Source organism: Amblyomma maculatum, chromosome 1, assembly GCF_055883805.1.
Source record: "Amblyomma maculatum isolate TAMU_Amacu chromosome 1, ASM5588380v1, whole genome shotgun sequence".
Taxonomy (NCBI): domain Eukaryota; kingdom Metazoa; phylum Arthropoda; class Arachnida; order Ixodida; family Ixodidae; genus Amblyomma; species Amblyomma maculatum.
The window spans coordinates 111,863,736-111,880,260 of NC_139344.1; the positions used below are offsets into that span (position 1 = coordinate 111,863,736).

Genomic DNA, 16,525 nt, shown 5'->3' on the forward strand with positions numbered 1-16,525 from the left:
AGACTTATTACATAGCAGGATACGTGGCTGGCACTGTGCCTTGAAATTTAACTGTGCCTCTTGCAAAGATATTCTAATGTGGATCCAGATAAGGCAGCTGCACACTATATCTTCCATATGAATGTACAACACTGTGAGCGGGGTGGGCTTTTGTGTCCCTTAAAAGATTTATACTGCTTCATCGCTACACTAGAAAATTTATATACAGAATGTTTCAGCGTTGATCAAAGAAGTGCAAGCCAAAAGCATCTCCGATGCGACATCGCTTGTGAAGCAAATATGTATTCATTCTACTGCTTTTGAGTGCTGTGTGCACAAAGAGGTGAGCATGAGTCATCTCCTTCTATGTGCTTACAACATGCCTGCACTTCCTTATCCAAGGACTAAACAGCGAAAATAGCGCATTGTGGAAGACAGCAAAACTTATTAAGCTCTGAAAGACTGTGTGAAGTCCACAGAAGTGATTCCAAGCAATGCATTTTTTTTTCACTTTCTCGCAAATATATGTGAATCATTGCAAATAAGACCTTTTTCTGTCTGTGTACGTGTGTTTCCTACGCAATCAGACTTTCCGCATGCCTATGTGAGGTGCAGCGAATTTGCGTTCATGCCGTCTGTAGCACAATGTTTTGGGGTCCACAAGAGAACACAAACTGTTTGCATTTCTTACATAAATATCTCGTATATACGTCAAAGAGCCCAAAGTAACTTCAGGCACGTGCCTGCCTTATGACCAACTACTCGATAAACTGCTATAAGCAAGCATGTGCATCCCAGGTAAAGAAAGCGCCATGTGTTGGCATCGGCGTAAACAGCCTTTAATGTGTGCCGCCTTTTCTTGACCCCATGCCCCTAATATAGTACACTACAGCTGTAACCAACAAACTAGTACATGGCACATATCTTGCAACCACGGCGCAACACAAACTTAACCTTTTTATGGGAGAACAAGATTTATGTTTACGCATCTCTTTAAATATACAGTATACAGAGACAGTTCTGATTGCTATGTTGCATCTGTCCTAGACCTGCACATGGGCTCCAAGATACTGTAGTGGAGCGCTCCATATTAATTTTAACAACCTGAGGTCCTTTCTGCCATTCACTAGCATTACAGTACAAGGGTGTTCTAACGTGACAGCGTTAATGGTCTTGAGTTCCAGGAATTCCAGCACTGTCGGCATAGTGAGCGAAAAATCATAAGCATGACCCCAGCAGGTTGGCAAGTGACATGGTGTGGCATCATCCATTACATCGCCTCATCCATACCAGCAACTTTCAAAACTTTGTAGTGTAAGGGTACGTTGAAGCTCAGGTCGGTGTTCTGGCCGACTGTTTAACTAGCGCGTCAGTCTCTTGCGTCTTCTTCTTTGTCTGCCGTCTTCTTTGTAGCATGTGCCTTTCAACACACACTCGTCGTCTTTGTCATCGTCGACAGTCACCGAGCGTTGGTGTGACACTACAATTATCACCGGGAGAAAAAGGAGGCATCCTGCCGACTCATGGTGTGGACACAACAGGCGGGTCATAACAGGGCTTGAGGCAGTCAACGTGCACTGTTTCATGCCCGCGGTGACGCATATCCGGTGTCGATACAAGCGGTTCTATAACGTAGTTCACCGGAGAGGTCTGGCAAATAACCCGATATGGGCCATGGTATTTGGAAGCAAGTTTGGTAGAGAGGCCGGAGGGGGTGGTAGGAACCCAAAGCCACACGAGGGAGTCTGTGCTGTATGAAGAAGCTGGACAAGACGGTGCGCGAAGGAACTGCTGGTGACCTTGGTTCTGGGTTGTAAATGATCGGGCGAACTGGCGACATTCTTCTGTATATGCTGCTGCTTGAGAGACGGTGGTCACTTCGGAGGTGTCAGGGCGATAAGGAAGTATCGTGTCCATAGTTGAGGTGGTTTCACGGCTGTATAGAAGGAAAAAGGGGGAGAAGCCGGTCGTGCTTTGTATGGCAGTATTATAAGCGTACGTGACGAATGGGAGAAGCCGGTCCCAGTTTGAGTGGTCAGACGCGACATACATGGCCAGCATACCACTTAAGGTGCGGTTAAAACATTCCGTCATGCCATTTGTCTGCAGATGGTAGGCCGAGGTAGAATGGTGGACAATGCGGCACTGCTGAAGAAAGGCTTCAATGGTCTCGGAAAGAAAAACACGGCCACAGTCACTGGGCAATTCTTTAGGTGAACCGTGGCGCAAAACGAGATGGTGCAGGACGAAAGACGCAACGTCTGGCGCCGACGCAGAAGGTAAAGATGTTTCTGCTGCGTAGCGGGTACGGTGGTCAACAGCCACGATGACCCAACGGTTACCAGCTGGAGTGACTGGTAGTGGCCCGTAAAGATCAATACCAACACGATCGAATGGTCGGCTGGGGCAGGGCAAGGGCTGCATCGGAACGGTGGAGTGGTGTGGAGGGTTTTTGCGGCGTTGGCATTCCTGGCATGCGCGAACATAATGACGCACGAAGCGGTACATACCCTGCCAGTAATAGCGGAGGCGAAGACGAGTGTAAGTTTTCAACACTCAGGCGTGGGCACAATGAGGATCAGCGTGAAAAGCGGCGCATATTACCGAACGGAGGTGCCGAGGAATGACAAGGAGCCACTTGCGTCCGTTGGAAAGGTAATTTCGGCGGTAAAGCATGCCGTCGCGGATGGAAAAATGACGAGCTTGGCGGCGAAGCGTTCGTGAAGCTGGGCGCAGAGAAGGTGTAGACAGAAGAGTGAGAAGAGAAGCGATCCAAGGGTCTTGCCTTTGTTTAATGGGCATGACGCCAATTTCTAACGAAGATGAGTCACTTATGGTGATAGCTGTCGAGTCAGAGCTACATTGAAGAGGTGACCTAGACAGGGCGTCGGCATCAGATTGCTTATGGCCAGACCGGCAGGTGACCTGAATGTCGTACTCTTGTAAGTGGAGGGCCCAACGAGCAAGGCGGCCGGATGGGTCTTTAAGGGTGGACAACCAGCAGAGTGCGTGATGGTCCGTAACAACAGAAAAGGGACGACCGTAGAGATATGGGCGGAACTTCCCAAAGGCCCAAATGATGGCCAAGCACTCATTTTCAGTTACAGAATAATTTTTTTCAGCCTTTGTTAAGGTGCGGCTGGCATAAGCAACAACATACTCTGGGTTGCCGGGCTTTCGTTGTGCAAGGACAGTGCCGAGACCTACACCGCTGGCATCAGTGTGAACTTTGGTAGGCGCCGCAGGGTCAAAATGGCGGAGAATCAGAGGAGATACTAGAAGGTGCCGAAGCGTCGAAAAGGCCTCATCACAGTCGGATGTCCAAGACGAAAGAATGGCGTCACCGGCAAGGAGATCAGTCAGCACCGAGATGATCGAAGAGAAATTGCGGACAAAGCGACGAAAATGCGAGCACAGCCCGATAAAACTATGCAGCTCCTTTAGGGAAGTTGGGCGTGGAAACTCAGCTACTGCACAGAGTTTCGCAGGATCTGGACGAACACCGTCTTTCGAAACAATGTGTCCCAAATAGGAAACTGACGAGCCCCGAAGCAGCACTTTTTCAAATTTAGTTGCAGGCCGGCATCAGTCAAACACTTTAGCACACGCTTGAGACGGTCCAAATGTGACATAAAATCTTTCGAAAACACGACAACATCGTCCAGGTAACAAAGACAGTCATGCCACTTGAGTCCGCACAGAATTGTGTCCATCATGCGCTCGAAGGTGGCCGGCGCGTTGCACAATCCAAACGGCATGACGTTAAATTCATAGAGACCGTCAGGTGTCACAAAAGCGGTTTTTGGTCAATTATCAGCTGCCATGGGTACCTGCCAGTAGCCCGAGCGAAGATCCAGAGATGAAAAGAATTCGGCACCTTGACGCAATCGAGAGCGTCATCAATACATGAAAGGGGGTATACGTCTTTTTGCGTTATCTTGTTCAAACGCCTGTAATCAACACAGAACCGTATAGAGCCATCCTTTTTCCTCATGAGAACAACTGGAGAAGCCCAAGGGCTGTGCGAAGGCTGGATGATGCCACGCTGAAGCATTTCATTAACATGCTCGGTGATAACTTGAGATTCTGCAGCCGATACCCGATAAGGGCGCTGGCGTACCGGGGCGTGCGTACCGGTGTCAATGCAGTGAGTGACTACGGATGTGCGCCCCAAAAATGTCCGAGGAAGGTCGAATGAGGAACGGAAGCACCGCAGCAAGCTGACGAGCTGATCGCGTTATCTGCTGAAAGGCTGGCATCCAGACAGCCAGAAAAAGCTGCAGTGGAGTCGTCGTTCTGTACACAAGCAGGCAAGTCAATAGTATCGAGCTGAAGTGGGGTTGAGTCTTCTGAGACGGCAGATGTCATAGCGTCATCAAAGGACTCGACATGACCAAGACGTTCTCCACGAAGCGTTGACGGACAAGGCGACGGGTTAGAGACGTATATGGCGCTGTAGCCACCACAGAAAGTCAGAAGGGCAAAAGGCAGGACTAAGCAATGGCGACGATTAGCGGCATGAGTCGGAGTGAAGAGAACTGTCGAACCAGAAAAGCAGGTGCAGGAAACGGGCACGAGGACGGTAGAGCAGGCGGGGATGTCAGCATCTTCGGCCACGGTTATCTTATCCCATAAAGAAAGGTGTTAGGCAAGGAGACACAATCTCCCCAGTACTATTCACAGCTTGCTTAGAGGAAGTATTCAGAGACTTGGAATGGGAGCAGTTAGGGATAAGGGTAGATGGAGAATACCTCAGTAATCTGCGATTTGCTGATGACATTGCCTTACTAAGCAACTCGGGAGATGAACTACAAATAATGATTGATGACCTAGACAGAAAAAGTAGAAAGGTAGGCTTGAAAGTCAATATGCAGAAGACTAAGGTAATGTTCAACAGCCTTGGGAAGGAACAGCAGTTTACATTAGGTAGCGAAGTACTGGAAGTAGTAGGCGAATACAGTCAAAACTCGATTTAACGAAACCCGATTTAACGAAAATCTCGATTTAACGAAGGTATCCTAATTCCCCCTCAGACGCCCATAGGGTTCAATGCTTTGACTAACCCGAAATAACGAAACCGATTCCGTGATCTGTGCCGATTTAACGAACCTTTTTTCGAGAAATAAGGGTGAAAAAGTGTTAATTTTTGGTCTATTTTGTAGACAGCACCCCAAAATTTACAAAGTTCACCGACTTTGGCAGAAAATAAATTTGTAGTCCCCTCGGGCCTTTCTTGTCGAGTAAGAATTTTTGTTGTTTCTTTTCGTACGCGCTAGCGGCGCCGGTCGTGGTGTTGGCGCTACCCACTCGAAAGTAGCGCGGGGGGTCATGACGATGACCATACGGACCCCCAAAGATTGCGCTAGTTGTATGATTACCAACTTTGGCGCCAATTTGTCATTAGCTGTGTGGCTTGCCGTCCCGTCGGCGGTATTTAGGGAAGATTGTTGCGCCGCTAGTCGAACCGTCCTTTGGGTCGGTGCTACCGGCGTGAATTCGTCACGCGCAAGTGCGACGAAAAGTGAAAATGGTACGTGCTAACCGATACGACCGCGATAAGCTGGTACGGTTTATGCGGATGCAAAATGCATTATGTTCAATGGGTGCTCAGTCGCGGACTTGACTTTAACACTTTTAAAACTAAAGTACTGTTTAAGCGGGTACGTTTTAACGAGGTTTTACTGTAATCGAATGTACTGAATTATGTGCCCAAGAAATGCCTCATTCAATTTAACGAAGTTCTCGATTTAACGAAATAATTCACGGCTCCCCTCAACTTCGTTAAATCGAGTTTTAACTGTATGTCTACTTAGGACAGGTAGTAACCGCAGATCCGGACCATGAAAAGGAAATAACAAGAAGAATAAGATTGGGATGGAGCGCATTTGGCAAGCACTCGCAGATTATGTCTAGCAGCTTACCAGTATCGCTAAAGAGGAAAGTATATAACAGTTGCATCTTACCTGTACTCAACTATGGCGCTGAAACGTGGAGGCTAACCAAGAGAGTTCTACTTAAGTTGAGGACAACCCAGAGGGCTATGGAACGAAAAATGGTAGGGGTAACATTAAGAGATAAGAAGCGTGCAGAGTGGGTCAGAGAAATAACTCAAGTTACCGACATTCTAGTGGAAATTAAGAAGAAGAAATGGACATGGGCAGGACATGTAGTGCGAAGAGAGGATAACCGATGGTCGCTTAGGGTAACAAACTGGATTCCAAGGGAAGGAAAGCGTAGCAGGGGGCGGCAGAAAGTTAGGTGGGCGGATGAGATTAACAAGTACGCAGGGGTCAAGTGGATGCAGCTAGCACAGAACCGGGTTAAGTGGAGAAATATGGGAGAGGCCTTCGCCCTGCAGTGGGTATAGTCAGGCTGATGATGATGATGATGATCTTATCGACGCGGAGCGGTGTGTCAGACGAGGCAGCCGGTGAAAGCGGAGACAATTCGATGCTGGCTCGGGCACAATCAATAATCGCATGATGACTGGTGAGAAAGTCGCAACCCAGAATCAGTTCGTGAGAGCAGTGAGGCAGCACAAGAAATTCGGCGACGTACAAAAACACCCTGAATAACAATTCGAGCTGTGCACGCCGCAAGAGGTTGAATGCGATGTGAGCTGGCAGTTCGAAGAAAAAATTTCGAAACAGGCGTCGTAACTTTACGAAGTCGGCGGCAAAGGTTGGCACTTATAACAGACACAGCGGCGCCAGTGTCCACAAGCACGAGAACTGCGACGTCATCAACAAACACTTCGATAACGTTGGGCGGGGAAGACACAAGTAGAAGAAAGAAGTAGAAGACTTGCACAAGTAGAAGAAAACGCAGTTCTTGCCTCCGGAACTGCAGCTGTTAGTTTTCCTCCGGGCCAGCAGGAGAGCGACGGCACAGCGGCGAGAGGGAACGACGGCGATCGGCGGGAGGAGTGGGAGGAGCGGTCAGGATAAAATGAGTCCGTAGAAGTGCCAGCAGGGACAGGGGGAGGGGAAGGTTCATAGTTTGAACTGTAGTTGTAACTGTACAGGCGGGGGCCATTGCGGTATGACTGCGCGCACTGGCGACAAAGCCGGGCGACGTGGCCAGGAACGCCACATGAATAACAGATTGAGCGGTTGTCGGAGGTCCGCCATGGATTGTTGACTGGACGTTGAGGAGGCAGATAAGGGCGGGGCGGAGGTGGTGGCGGTGGTAACGGCGCAGCATACGCGACAGGGCAGGGTGGTGGTTTGGCGGCGATAGCGGTGTACATCACAGGGCTGTCACAGGCGTAATTTGAGAGCTTGGCGGTAAAACTTCTGCAACTTGCTCCTGGATGGTGCGTCGAAGTGCAGAATCTATCGATGGGGTGGTTGCGGCAGAAGCAGGGAGGAGCGACAGTTGGCGAGCCACTTCCTCCCGTATAAAGGCCTTGATCTTGGAAAGGAGGGAAGGTGGTTCAGAAGTGAGACCGCATGCTGTCGGAGGCACGAATAACCGATCATTCACGAGAGAACGCCGGGTAGAAGCTCGTTGCCTCTTGAGGACGTCATAACTCTGACAGAGCTGAACCACTTCGACGACAGTTTGCGGGTTTCTGGCCGTCAACATGTGAAATGCATCGTCGGAGATTCCCTTCAGGATTTTGGTGATCTTGTCAGCTTCGGACATAAAAGGATCAACACGTCTACAAAGATCCACAATGTCCTCTATGTAGCTGGTGAATGTTTCATCAGAATTCTGAACACGGGCTTTGAGGCGTTGTTCGGCGCGCAGTTAGCGCACAGCGGGGCGGCCGAACCCCTCGGAAAAGCTCGTTTTGAAGGCCAACCAGGTGGGCGGGTCGGGTTCGTGGTTGCGGAACCATAAATTTGCTACATCGGTCAGGTAAAAGAGGACGTTGGCTAACTTGGTGGTGTTGTCCCACTTGTTGTAGGCGCTTACGCGTTCGTAGGAGGATAGCCAATCATCTACATCTTGGCCGTCAGCGCCACTGAAAAAGCTGGGGTCACGCTGGCGAAGCCCACCAGAGCACAGGATGGTAGGGGAAGCGGTGGGATCAGTCGAGCATGGAGTGGCGGTCTGGCTTGTTGCCTCAGGCATAGCGGCTGCGAAGCTCCAGCGCGAGAGGAGGGAACGAAGAGCAGCCTCCACCAAATGTAAGGGTACGTTGAAGCTCAGGTCGGTGTTCCGGTCTACCGTTTAACTAGCACGTCAGTCTCTTGCGTCTTCTTCTTTGTCTGCCGTATTCTTTGTAGCACGCGCCTTTCGACATACGTCCGTCGTCTTTGTCACCATCGACAGTCACCGAGCGTTGGTGTGACATACAGTAGGCTTATGTTACGAGGGAAGACATAGTGGAGGGCTCCAAAAATTTGACCATTTGGTTTTGTTTAACGTGCACCGACATCACACAGTACATGGGCACCTTGCTTTTCCCCTCCGTCAGGAAGCGGCCGCACTGACCTGGACTGAACCCGTGCCCTTGGGATCAGCAGTCGAGCACCCTAACCACTGCACCACTATGGTGCGACAAAACTCAGTTCTGATTGATAGCACAAGTTCAAGCCACACATTCTGAACATTAACTATTTATAATATACAATTGTCTGGACCAAACATTCTGCTGGCACAGCTGCAATGTGGCAATTATATAACCACCTCATTTTGTAATCACACTATTCTTTCACGTAATGGCATCAGCATACACGCCACAGACAAATAAATATTCCCTACACGTACTTGCCAATGTTACAGAGAATGCTGACTGAAAAGGACGCATGGCCAGCAGTTCAGTGCAGAGTCGATTGCGAATGCCAGGAAGCAACGCTGGGCTGCCTGTTACAAACACATTCTGTAAAATAAAGAACAGATCCAGTACTTAACACTCAAAAATGACACTTAAAATGTAGCTTTCATAATTTCGTGGAAGCACTCGTCAGGTGCTTACATAACTTGTAGCCACCAGCAGAATAAGCATGAGTGTGCCACAGCTTACTCAGTGGCTTCACAGAGGACTTGCACTAAAGAAGAAAAAGTTTATAGGAGCCGAGCTGTTAGCATGAGTCTCCTGTGTTTGTGAATTGAAGTAAAGAATGCAGCATGCAATACCAAATGACTCAAATTAACCAACAGAATTTCTCTAAAAAGGTCCTATTATCCACGCTATTAATAATGCCAGCAAATTTCATAACATGATAAACTGAATAATGATCTGGGTGCAAACTTTGCCAATAGCAAGAGCATTCCCGTTTCTGAATTCAGGCATTTGGAGCCTTTCTTCAATCACACTTTTTCTTCGTGCTTACTATAAAAACATTACCTTATTCCCTTCCAGAAGTGATGGCTGTTATGACATTTTATAGGCTAATGTAGTCATTACTGAAACTAGTCACCTATTATTAGCTAACCCTCAGATCTCTATCAGCTGATACAGACGTTTGCATTGAGGGCTCCCTGGGCGCTGCCATATTGTTCACTGGACAGTCGGGTGCACCTCGTGCAAGCACTGTGGAAGCTGCAGCGAAACCTGTTTCCGGCAGTCCAGAGAGGAGGAATTTAAACAACTCCCTCACCTGATGCACATAGCTTTGATAACAAGATACTTAAAAACAGACCACAATCAATCTAGCCTTGACCACCATTTCCTCAATCATCAACTGTTTACATACCAAATTACTGGCATGCAACAAATGAGATCCTTGCCCTTAAATCAGATTACTGTTTTTCTTTCCTCGCTTACCATCCTACCTCAAAAGCCAAAACAATAAGCTGAAACAGACAATTCACACTCAACTGAATAATTTCTTGGAAGTGTAGAACTTATTTGAAGCCTGCGAAGTACACCCGTGGACAAAAGTGGTATACTCCACGCGCTACGAGAAAACTGCCCGCCAGAGTTTTCCAACAGAGAAGGAATTATTTCTGAAATATGCATAAAGTACCCTCCTCGATATACTTGCCATCCTGTCCAAGCAATTTTGTGTGGCACATTTTTTTATACTGAAAAAAATGCATGTTGCAGTTCGTGTGGAGTATACTACTTTTGTCCACGGGTGTACATCTTTCGAAGTGGTTTACCGGCCTTCTTCACAGCTCGCATTTTGAAGTTTAGACTTGTTTGCTCATCTGCTGAAACATTTGATTGATCTCATTATCACAAGCTTAGACACAAACGAATACATCTGAACAGCCACCTATGTGCTACTTGTTAGGCTAAAATCTTCACATTAATTTATTTACTTTTTCCATTTAAATCTTCCCTTGAGTTTCCCTTGGAAGTTTCCTTGATCCTCTACTCTACACTAAGGACTTAGACAATGAAGTGCCATGTTGAGTTAGGCTATCTGTTGTTGATGACTGTATATAATACACTGTAACATTAATTCTGTCATCAATGGCATTGCTGCATGTGGAAAACATGCATTCATACTTGCCAATATCACTTTGTACCTCTAAAACAAATTACAGTTCTTCTTGCATGCCAACAGCTCACTTTATAAATTAACAGTTCAGTGAAATCTGTCGTTAATTATATACACTTGTGTCGCCTTCAGTCTGAAAGAGCAGGCTGTTCTTTGATTGTAACTAGCACTTTAACTTTGCCGCTCTATTTTTCCATTTAGTCTTTGTTCCAAACAGTATTTTGTTTCTGCTGTTTTCAGATTGTTTACACAGTTTCCATAAACAGAACTTCGTTTTATTTCTTTTTGATGTTGTATGGATTTTGCTACGCTAAGCCACTTCCACCTTTTTTTTTTTTTTTTTTGCCTAGTAGTGTGTAATCTCTTGGTTAACTCACTTCAAATCTCTTGTTTTCAGTGCCACACTTATTGTTTAGTGTTACTAAGCACTTAGCATGATAGAATCAAATGCCCCCTTTTTAAGAAAATCCAGCACTGGCATTGTGAGCAAAAAATCATGCGCATGCCTCTGCCAGTTGGTAGATGGCAGGTGACATAGCCTGGCACAAGGCTGGCCGGCGGGTTGTGTGACGTCACAAGAAACTTCCAGGAACCTTGGTTAGCAAGTCAGACACGCTAACCATAGGCCATGCAGGTATGTTCATGCAGCCCGGTTAAAGCGGAGTTTTGTATCTAGGTCGGGTGGTCTTTCACATAATGTGGTAGCCAATGACAGCGCACTAATGACTATAAGTGAGATAAAGGAGGCACAAATTAAGAGGGTTAGTGTTTAAGCGAGCAGCAGTATGCATGTATGTGGACAAGGACCTGCAAGGGGAGCTGCCAGGTGAGAACCACCAATGCTGTAGTGTTATACCCTTAAAAGGTGGAGCTTAATTGCAATACAAAGTACCCTATAGCATGCTTGCGCCACAGCATGAGCACAACACACATCACCCTCATCAATCTAGCTACTACTCCACTCCATGGCCAAAACAAAGGCAATTACTTTCTCGCTTTCCTTTCCCATTAAGTTTTTTGTGACACTCTATGAGTGCTGAAACTGCAGACGTCTACACACACACACTTTGTGAACTTATGTTAAGCACCAGTCAAGGCAAATATAAATGTAAATTCCCATTGTTCTGAGGGCAAAAATAAGACAACAGTAAAGGTTCTAAGTGCAAGTAAGTAGCAGTTCAATATAAAAGATGCTCCATTACCTGAGCCAAGAAAGACTGCTGTTCTTTAGTGTACCTGGAGAACACAAACTCTAAGGTTTCAGCAACACCTGCCTGTTCAACACCAATTATGCTGGGCTGGAAGAGAATTTCTGGGGCTCTGCATATAAACAAAAAAAGAGAGCACACCACATTACGCAACGCAGAAGATTCTAGAATTTTTTCATTAACATCACCTATGTCTAAATGTCTTTAGTTAGCTAGTCTCTTTTCATCAATAAAGAAATGTTGTTGTATTGTGTTGGGTTTTAAGGCACACAGGCAACTAAGGTCATCATGCGCCAAACTCGGGGTAAATCAGTTCCTGTTAAAAAATAAGTCAAGAGTTTGTTCAACAGCTTTATTTCTTTTAAAGAACTGAAAACGGAAGAAATTTCTACAATGACGTTCTCTCCTAGCAAGAGGCTTGGATTAAACGAGATGTTTTCACTACAGAAACACATATAATGTTTCTTCCTGATTTCCTCAAATTTCATACATGATATTAAAATGTAGTTTGTTGTCAGCTGTTCACTGCATGCCTCACATGTAGGCTTTTCTTGTCCGAGGAGTATGAAGTTGTGCGTGAGATGTGTATATCCAATGCAGAGGCGACATAGGATCACTTCGTAAAAGCGCTTTTTATGACTGGATGACTTCCATTCTTGAACTATGGGCTTGACCAAGTGTAGCTTGTTGTTTGTTTCATTATCCCACGAAGCCTGCCATTTAGCCCTTAGTTTACATGCTGTGCATTTCATACAGTTTTTACGGGGCACATTGATGCAATATATTAGAGCGTTACGAGTGCGGGCAGCACATTCATCTGCTTCCTCATTTCCACTAATTCCCACGTGGCTAGGGACCCAGCAGAATTTTGTAGCCCGTCCATTTTTTATCAGCTTTTACGACAATGTATTAAGCATGACGATCTAAGGTGCCCAGTCAAGCTTCCAGCATTTTGATCAGAATTGTAGTTAATAATAGTGCATCATGCATTTTAACTTCCAGTACACAAAAGGTGCCTGAGCAAACCTGATCCTTTCAGTTCCCAGTTGAAGCTGATAATATTCGGCAATGCTAGTGCCCACTTGATCAGCTCCAAGTTGTTTCCTGAAATGCAGCAAATGGATATCGTTGTAGTATTACCAATGCTTTTCGTTTCATTCAAAAGGTCATGCTGACATATCATTCAAGCACTACAGCAAAAGCAATGGCCACCACCTACTTCTTGAATTCCCTTTCAAACTCTGCAATAATTTCTTCCATCTCTTCTCCTTCCTCTGCATAATCTGCATCATCAAACTCATCTGAAAACTGTGGCTCCTGCAAAATGAAATGGTCACATGAAAAGCACCCTTCTAAGGATATGCAAGAAACAAATATGACATTTTTAGCATAAATTGCCATCATTACAGTATACCTAAAGCATACCTTCTTTTTTGACTTTCCCTTCTGACCTGAAACAATAACAATAAAGCACGTTATACAGTGTAAACGCCAAGTTTACACATGCAGGTGTTGCATCAGTAAACTGGTAAAGATTTACTACTCTTCCAGCAAAAAAAATTAAAAAATGCCCACATAAATAAATATGAACTACAGCAAAATTCAGGATTTCCTATACATGCCTAGAAGCCTGTTATCAATAAAATAATTCTGGCTTTAGAAAGCTGTCATGCCTGATTAAAAACAGCAAGCTGGCACAATGTTCATTCAAGGCAAGGCTCACATCTGCAAGCCTGTCCAAATAAGCTAGAAAAGGCAGGGTAGAAATATGGCCCTCAGACAACCTCACCACACAGAACTAGTACACAGAAAAGCAAAAAGCAAGCCCAAATGAGCTTATAGAGATGTTAAAAAAACTTCCATCCACTAGACTTACCCATGAGCTGCAAAGGGCAAAGAAAAAAAAAATGTTTTCCACCGACTCATTTGTGTACCTAAACTATTAATTTGCCTTAGCTTCATATGAAGGAAGAGCATACAATATACAGTAATTGTAAAACACAAATAAAGCTTTTCTATGTAAAGTTCCAGGACTGCGTCCATAAGAAAAAAAAAAAGGGGCACTCAACATTTAAATCATTTATGCACCATTCCTGCAATATAGCCTCACTTAGGTTCTATAAATAGCTACTTATGTTCCTTGAGGTCTTGAAAGCAATCAGAAAAATCTTCTTCTGGCAGGGTTACTGGTACTGCATTAAAAAATTCTGGTGCCACTTAATGCCTCTTAAGAGAAATAAATGCAACAGTGGAGTATTCTAGATTCAGTGCACATGAATGGCGGTTGATGAAGACATGCCAAGCCCAGTGAGAGAGACTGGCAGGTAAAACACGTGCCACATTCAGCTGCTGCGATGCCACAGTCATCCAATGCAGTGGCCAATGAAGCTGATCTGTGCACAGGATCAAAGACCACTTGCGGCCATAAAGTGTTCCAGTTTTTTTTTTCAGGCTCAAGGAGTCGGACAAATAAACATTGGCAAAATCACTGACTACATACAGTCTCTAGTGCTGTGCACTAAAATAACAATCTGCATGGCACCTACATAAACATTCAAAACTTCATTAAAAATTATCCTGATAGAGTTACCGAGGCTAGATGACAAGCAGACAAATTTTTTTCTTTAGCAACAATAATTTAAACATGCACTCACAGTCATAAACCCGCCAACCTCAAAAAAACTGCACAATTCTGAACCATGCCTAGAGCAAAAGATATGAAACAGAGAAAGCATAAATTTAAGCTACTTGGATACCGTGCCAAACAGCAGCAGCTGCAGTAATGAGGTTGCACCAAGGCAAAAGTCAGCAATGCACGGCGCCAACTGCAGGACCTTAAAAACATGTTCACACTGCTAGAATTCCACACCTTTCCTCTGTAGTTCAACGATATCTAATGGGCAGGGCAACATTCATAGAGATAGGCTCATAAGAAACTTTGCAATGCACGCAATCATCCTAAATAAAAATTCTAACGTCTATACGCAAATTTTCTGGAGGCAAAAAATTATTTTGTAACCACTGACAGTTGAACACAGTACTACAGAATCAGATAAGCAGATCAAGTTATCATGTCGGAAATACTAAAACATTAGAATTGAAAAATGTGGCCAGTCAAACATCACTACATGATTATGTGCCGCCATAAATTGCTTATTACCATGTGTGTAGACTGCTGTCAACAAGCAAATAAGCATATAAGAAAGAGTTGTCATTTAGGAGTACTGTTTTTCACTTTTGGGGGTGACATACTAGTCCAAGCTGCCAACCACAACTTTCAAACTTCCTGCACCAGCAGAATTTCACATGAAGGCTTCCATACGATGCAATACAGTGATAGCACATATGTTACACTTTACACATAATGCTGACTTGTGAAATAAAAAATAACATGAGTGAATACGAGACAGAAGAAAACTTAGAACAGGTTCATTGCAAGAGTACATGGTGGCTGAGGATGAAAGCTCAAGAGGCCACCTGTGTGACAAAAGCAAGCTGGCAAGCATGCGAGAAATAAACGGGAGTAAAATTGCATGATGTGCCAGAAATAAAAGCCAGCATATGTAAAAAATAATAATGAAGATTTTTTTTTTTTTTCAAGGAACAGCAAGGGCAAACCAAGCTGGTCTACACCAAAGGATTACTGCATCTTAATGGCAAAACTGCAAGTTTAACTGAAAATGGATATTTTTAAAGTAGGAAGCGTCAATAGAACACAGATATTGTCATCACTGGCCATCTCGCAGAGTCACTGTGGTGCAATAACAACTTTCTCGGCCAGAGCACTGCTGGGGAATGTGGGGAATGTCCCCCGTTTTGCTTTCCTGAAAGGCTTTTGCTGCGATACTCTTTCAAAGCCCAGAAAGTACTTGCGAGTTCACTAACTATCCTTACAATGAAAAGCCGGAGGAAGCATGAGAACAGTATTTCCAAGACTGCACAAAAACATTTTTTTCCCTCTAGGAATTGAAAGCTAGCAAACAGAGCCTCGTTAATATGTTCCCGGTTCACACAATCTCGCATTTCGTACGCAAAAAATTGTACAGTAAAAAATCTCTCATCGAGTTACACTATTTTTCTCCCGGTTAATATGTTTCCAGATAGCACAATTTTCTGGCCATTACATTCGAAAGTTTGACAAATTGTGGTCGTATAATACGTTTTGCGATCAACCAGACACGTACTAAAGAGCACAGCCAGCAAGCCAACATGCGAGGTGCTTCTTTGAGGTGCCTTAGGGGCACAGGGTTAACAATTTGATAACTACAACTACTCGCTCTGCATGTGAATGGGCTGGGTCAGGGGGGACGCAGCATCAGACAAAGCACAGCGACTGTATGCCATCGCGATGGCTTCTCCGCATGTCATTGGTGTAATAAGCGAAGCATCTGGAAGCAACCAAGAAAGCTATCTCTGCTCATCATTGCCTTCTACAAACTGGATTTGTCACTAAATCTCTTTCGTGTTTAGGACAACGTAGGTAAATATGGACGAGAGCTAAAGCAGGAGCGGTTCATATCTGACGTCTATATGCTAATCTACACTTTTATACAGTGAAAGTCTCAATATTAGATGCCTTTGTACCTCATTCCACAATAAAATTTTTCAAAATCAGACAGTTCGGATCATAAGTTTTCCCAGATGATAACCCCCCCCCCCCCCCCCCCCCATGCTAGAAGCAAGAGTAACGTTTCATGAGACTTCACTGAAAGGCATGTTTTCATTCAAACACTTGTCATATCAATGCCAGATTCTGCACTCACCAACTGCTATTCATCATAACTGCATCCTTGTGTACCACTCATAAGAAATGTTGTACAGCATGTTCCATACTTATTAGTCCATGTTGTGAAAAATTGTCCTGCACAAACTAGCACTGGATAAATTGGGCTTAATCATCGATCACAAGGTACACATAGTGGTTCATGCCTTTTAATA

The 16,525-nt window shown here is 45.0% G+C and overlaps 1 protein-coding gene across 1 annotated transcript in view; it reads right to left on the bottom strand.

The window, feature by feature from the left end:
- The window catches only part of Arp5 (Actin-related protein 5), a 45,685-nt gene that overhangs the window by 5,921 nt on the left and 23,239 nt on the right, over window positions 1-16,525 (bottom strand). Inside the window, exons 13-17 of the mRNA XM_084588805.1 lie at window positions 13,013-13,038; window positions 12,807-12,904; window positions 12,614-12,691; window positions 11,582-11,699; window positions 8,698-8,809 (exon numbers count right to left, since the gene is read on the bottom strand). Of these exons, the coding sequence (XP_084444931.1) occupies window positions 8,698-8,809; window positions 11,582-11,699; window positions 12,614-12,691; window positions 12,807-12,904; window positions 13,013-13,038 (432 nt within the window). The remainder of the gene's footprint in view (window positions 1-8,697; window positions 8,810-11,581; window positions 11,700-12,613; window positions 12,692-12,806; window positions 12,905-13,012; window positions 13,039-16,525) is intronic.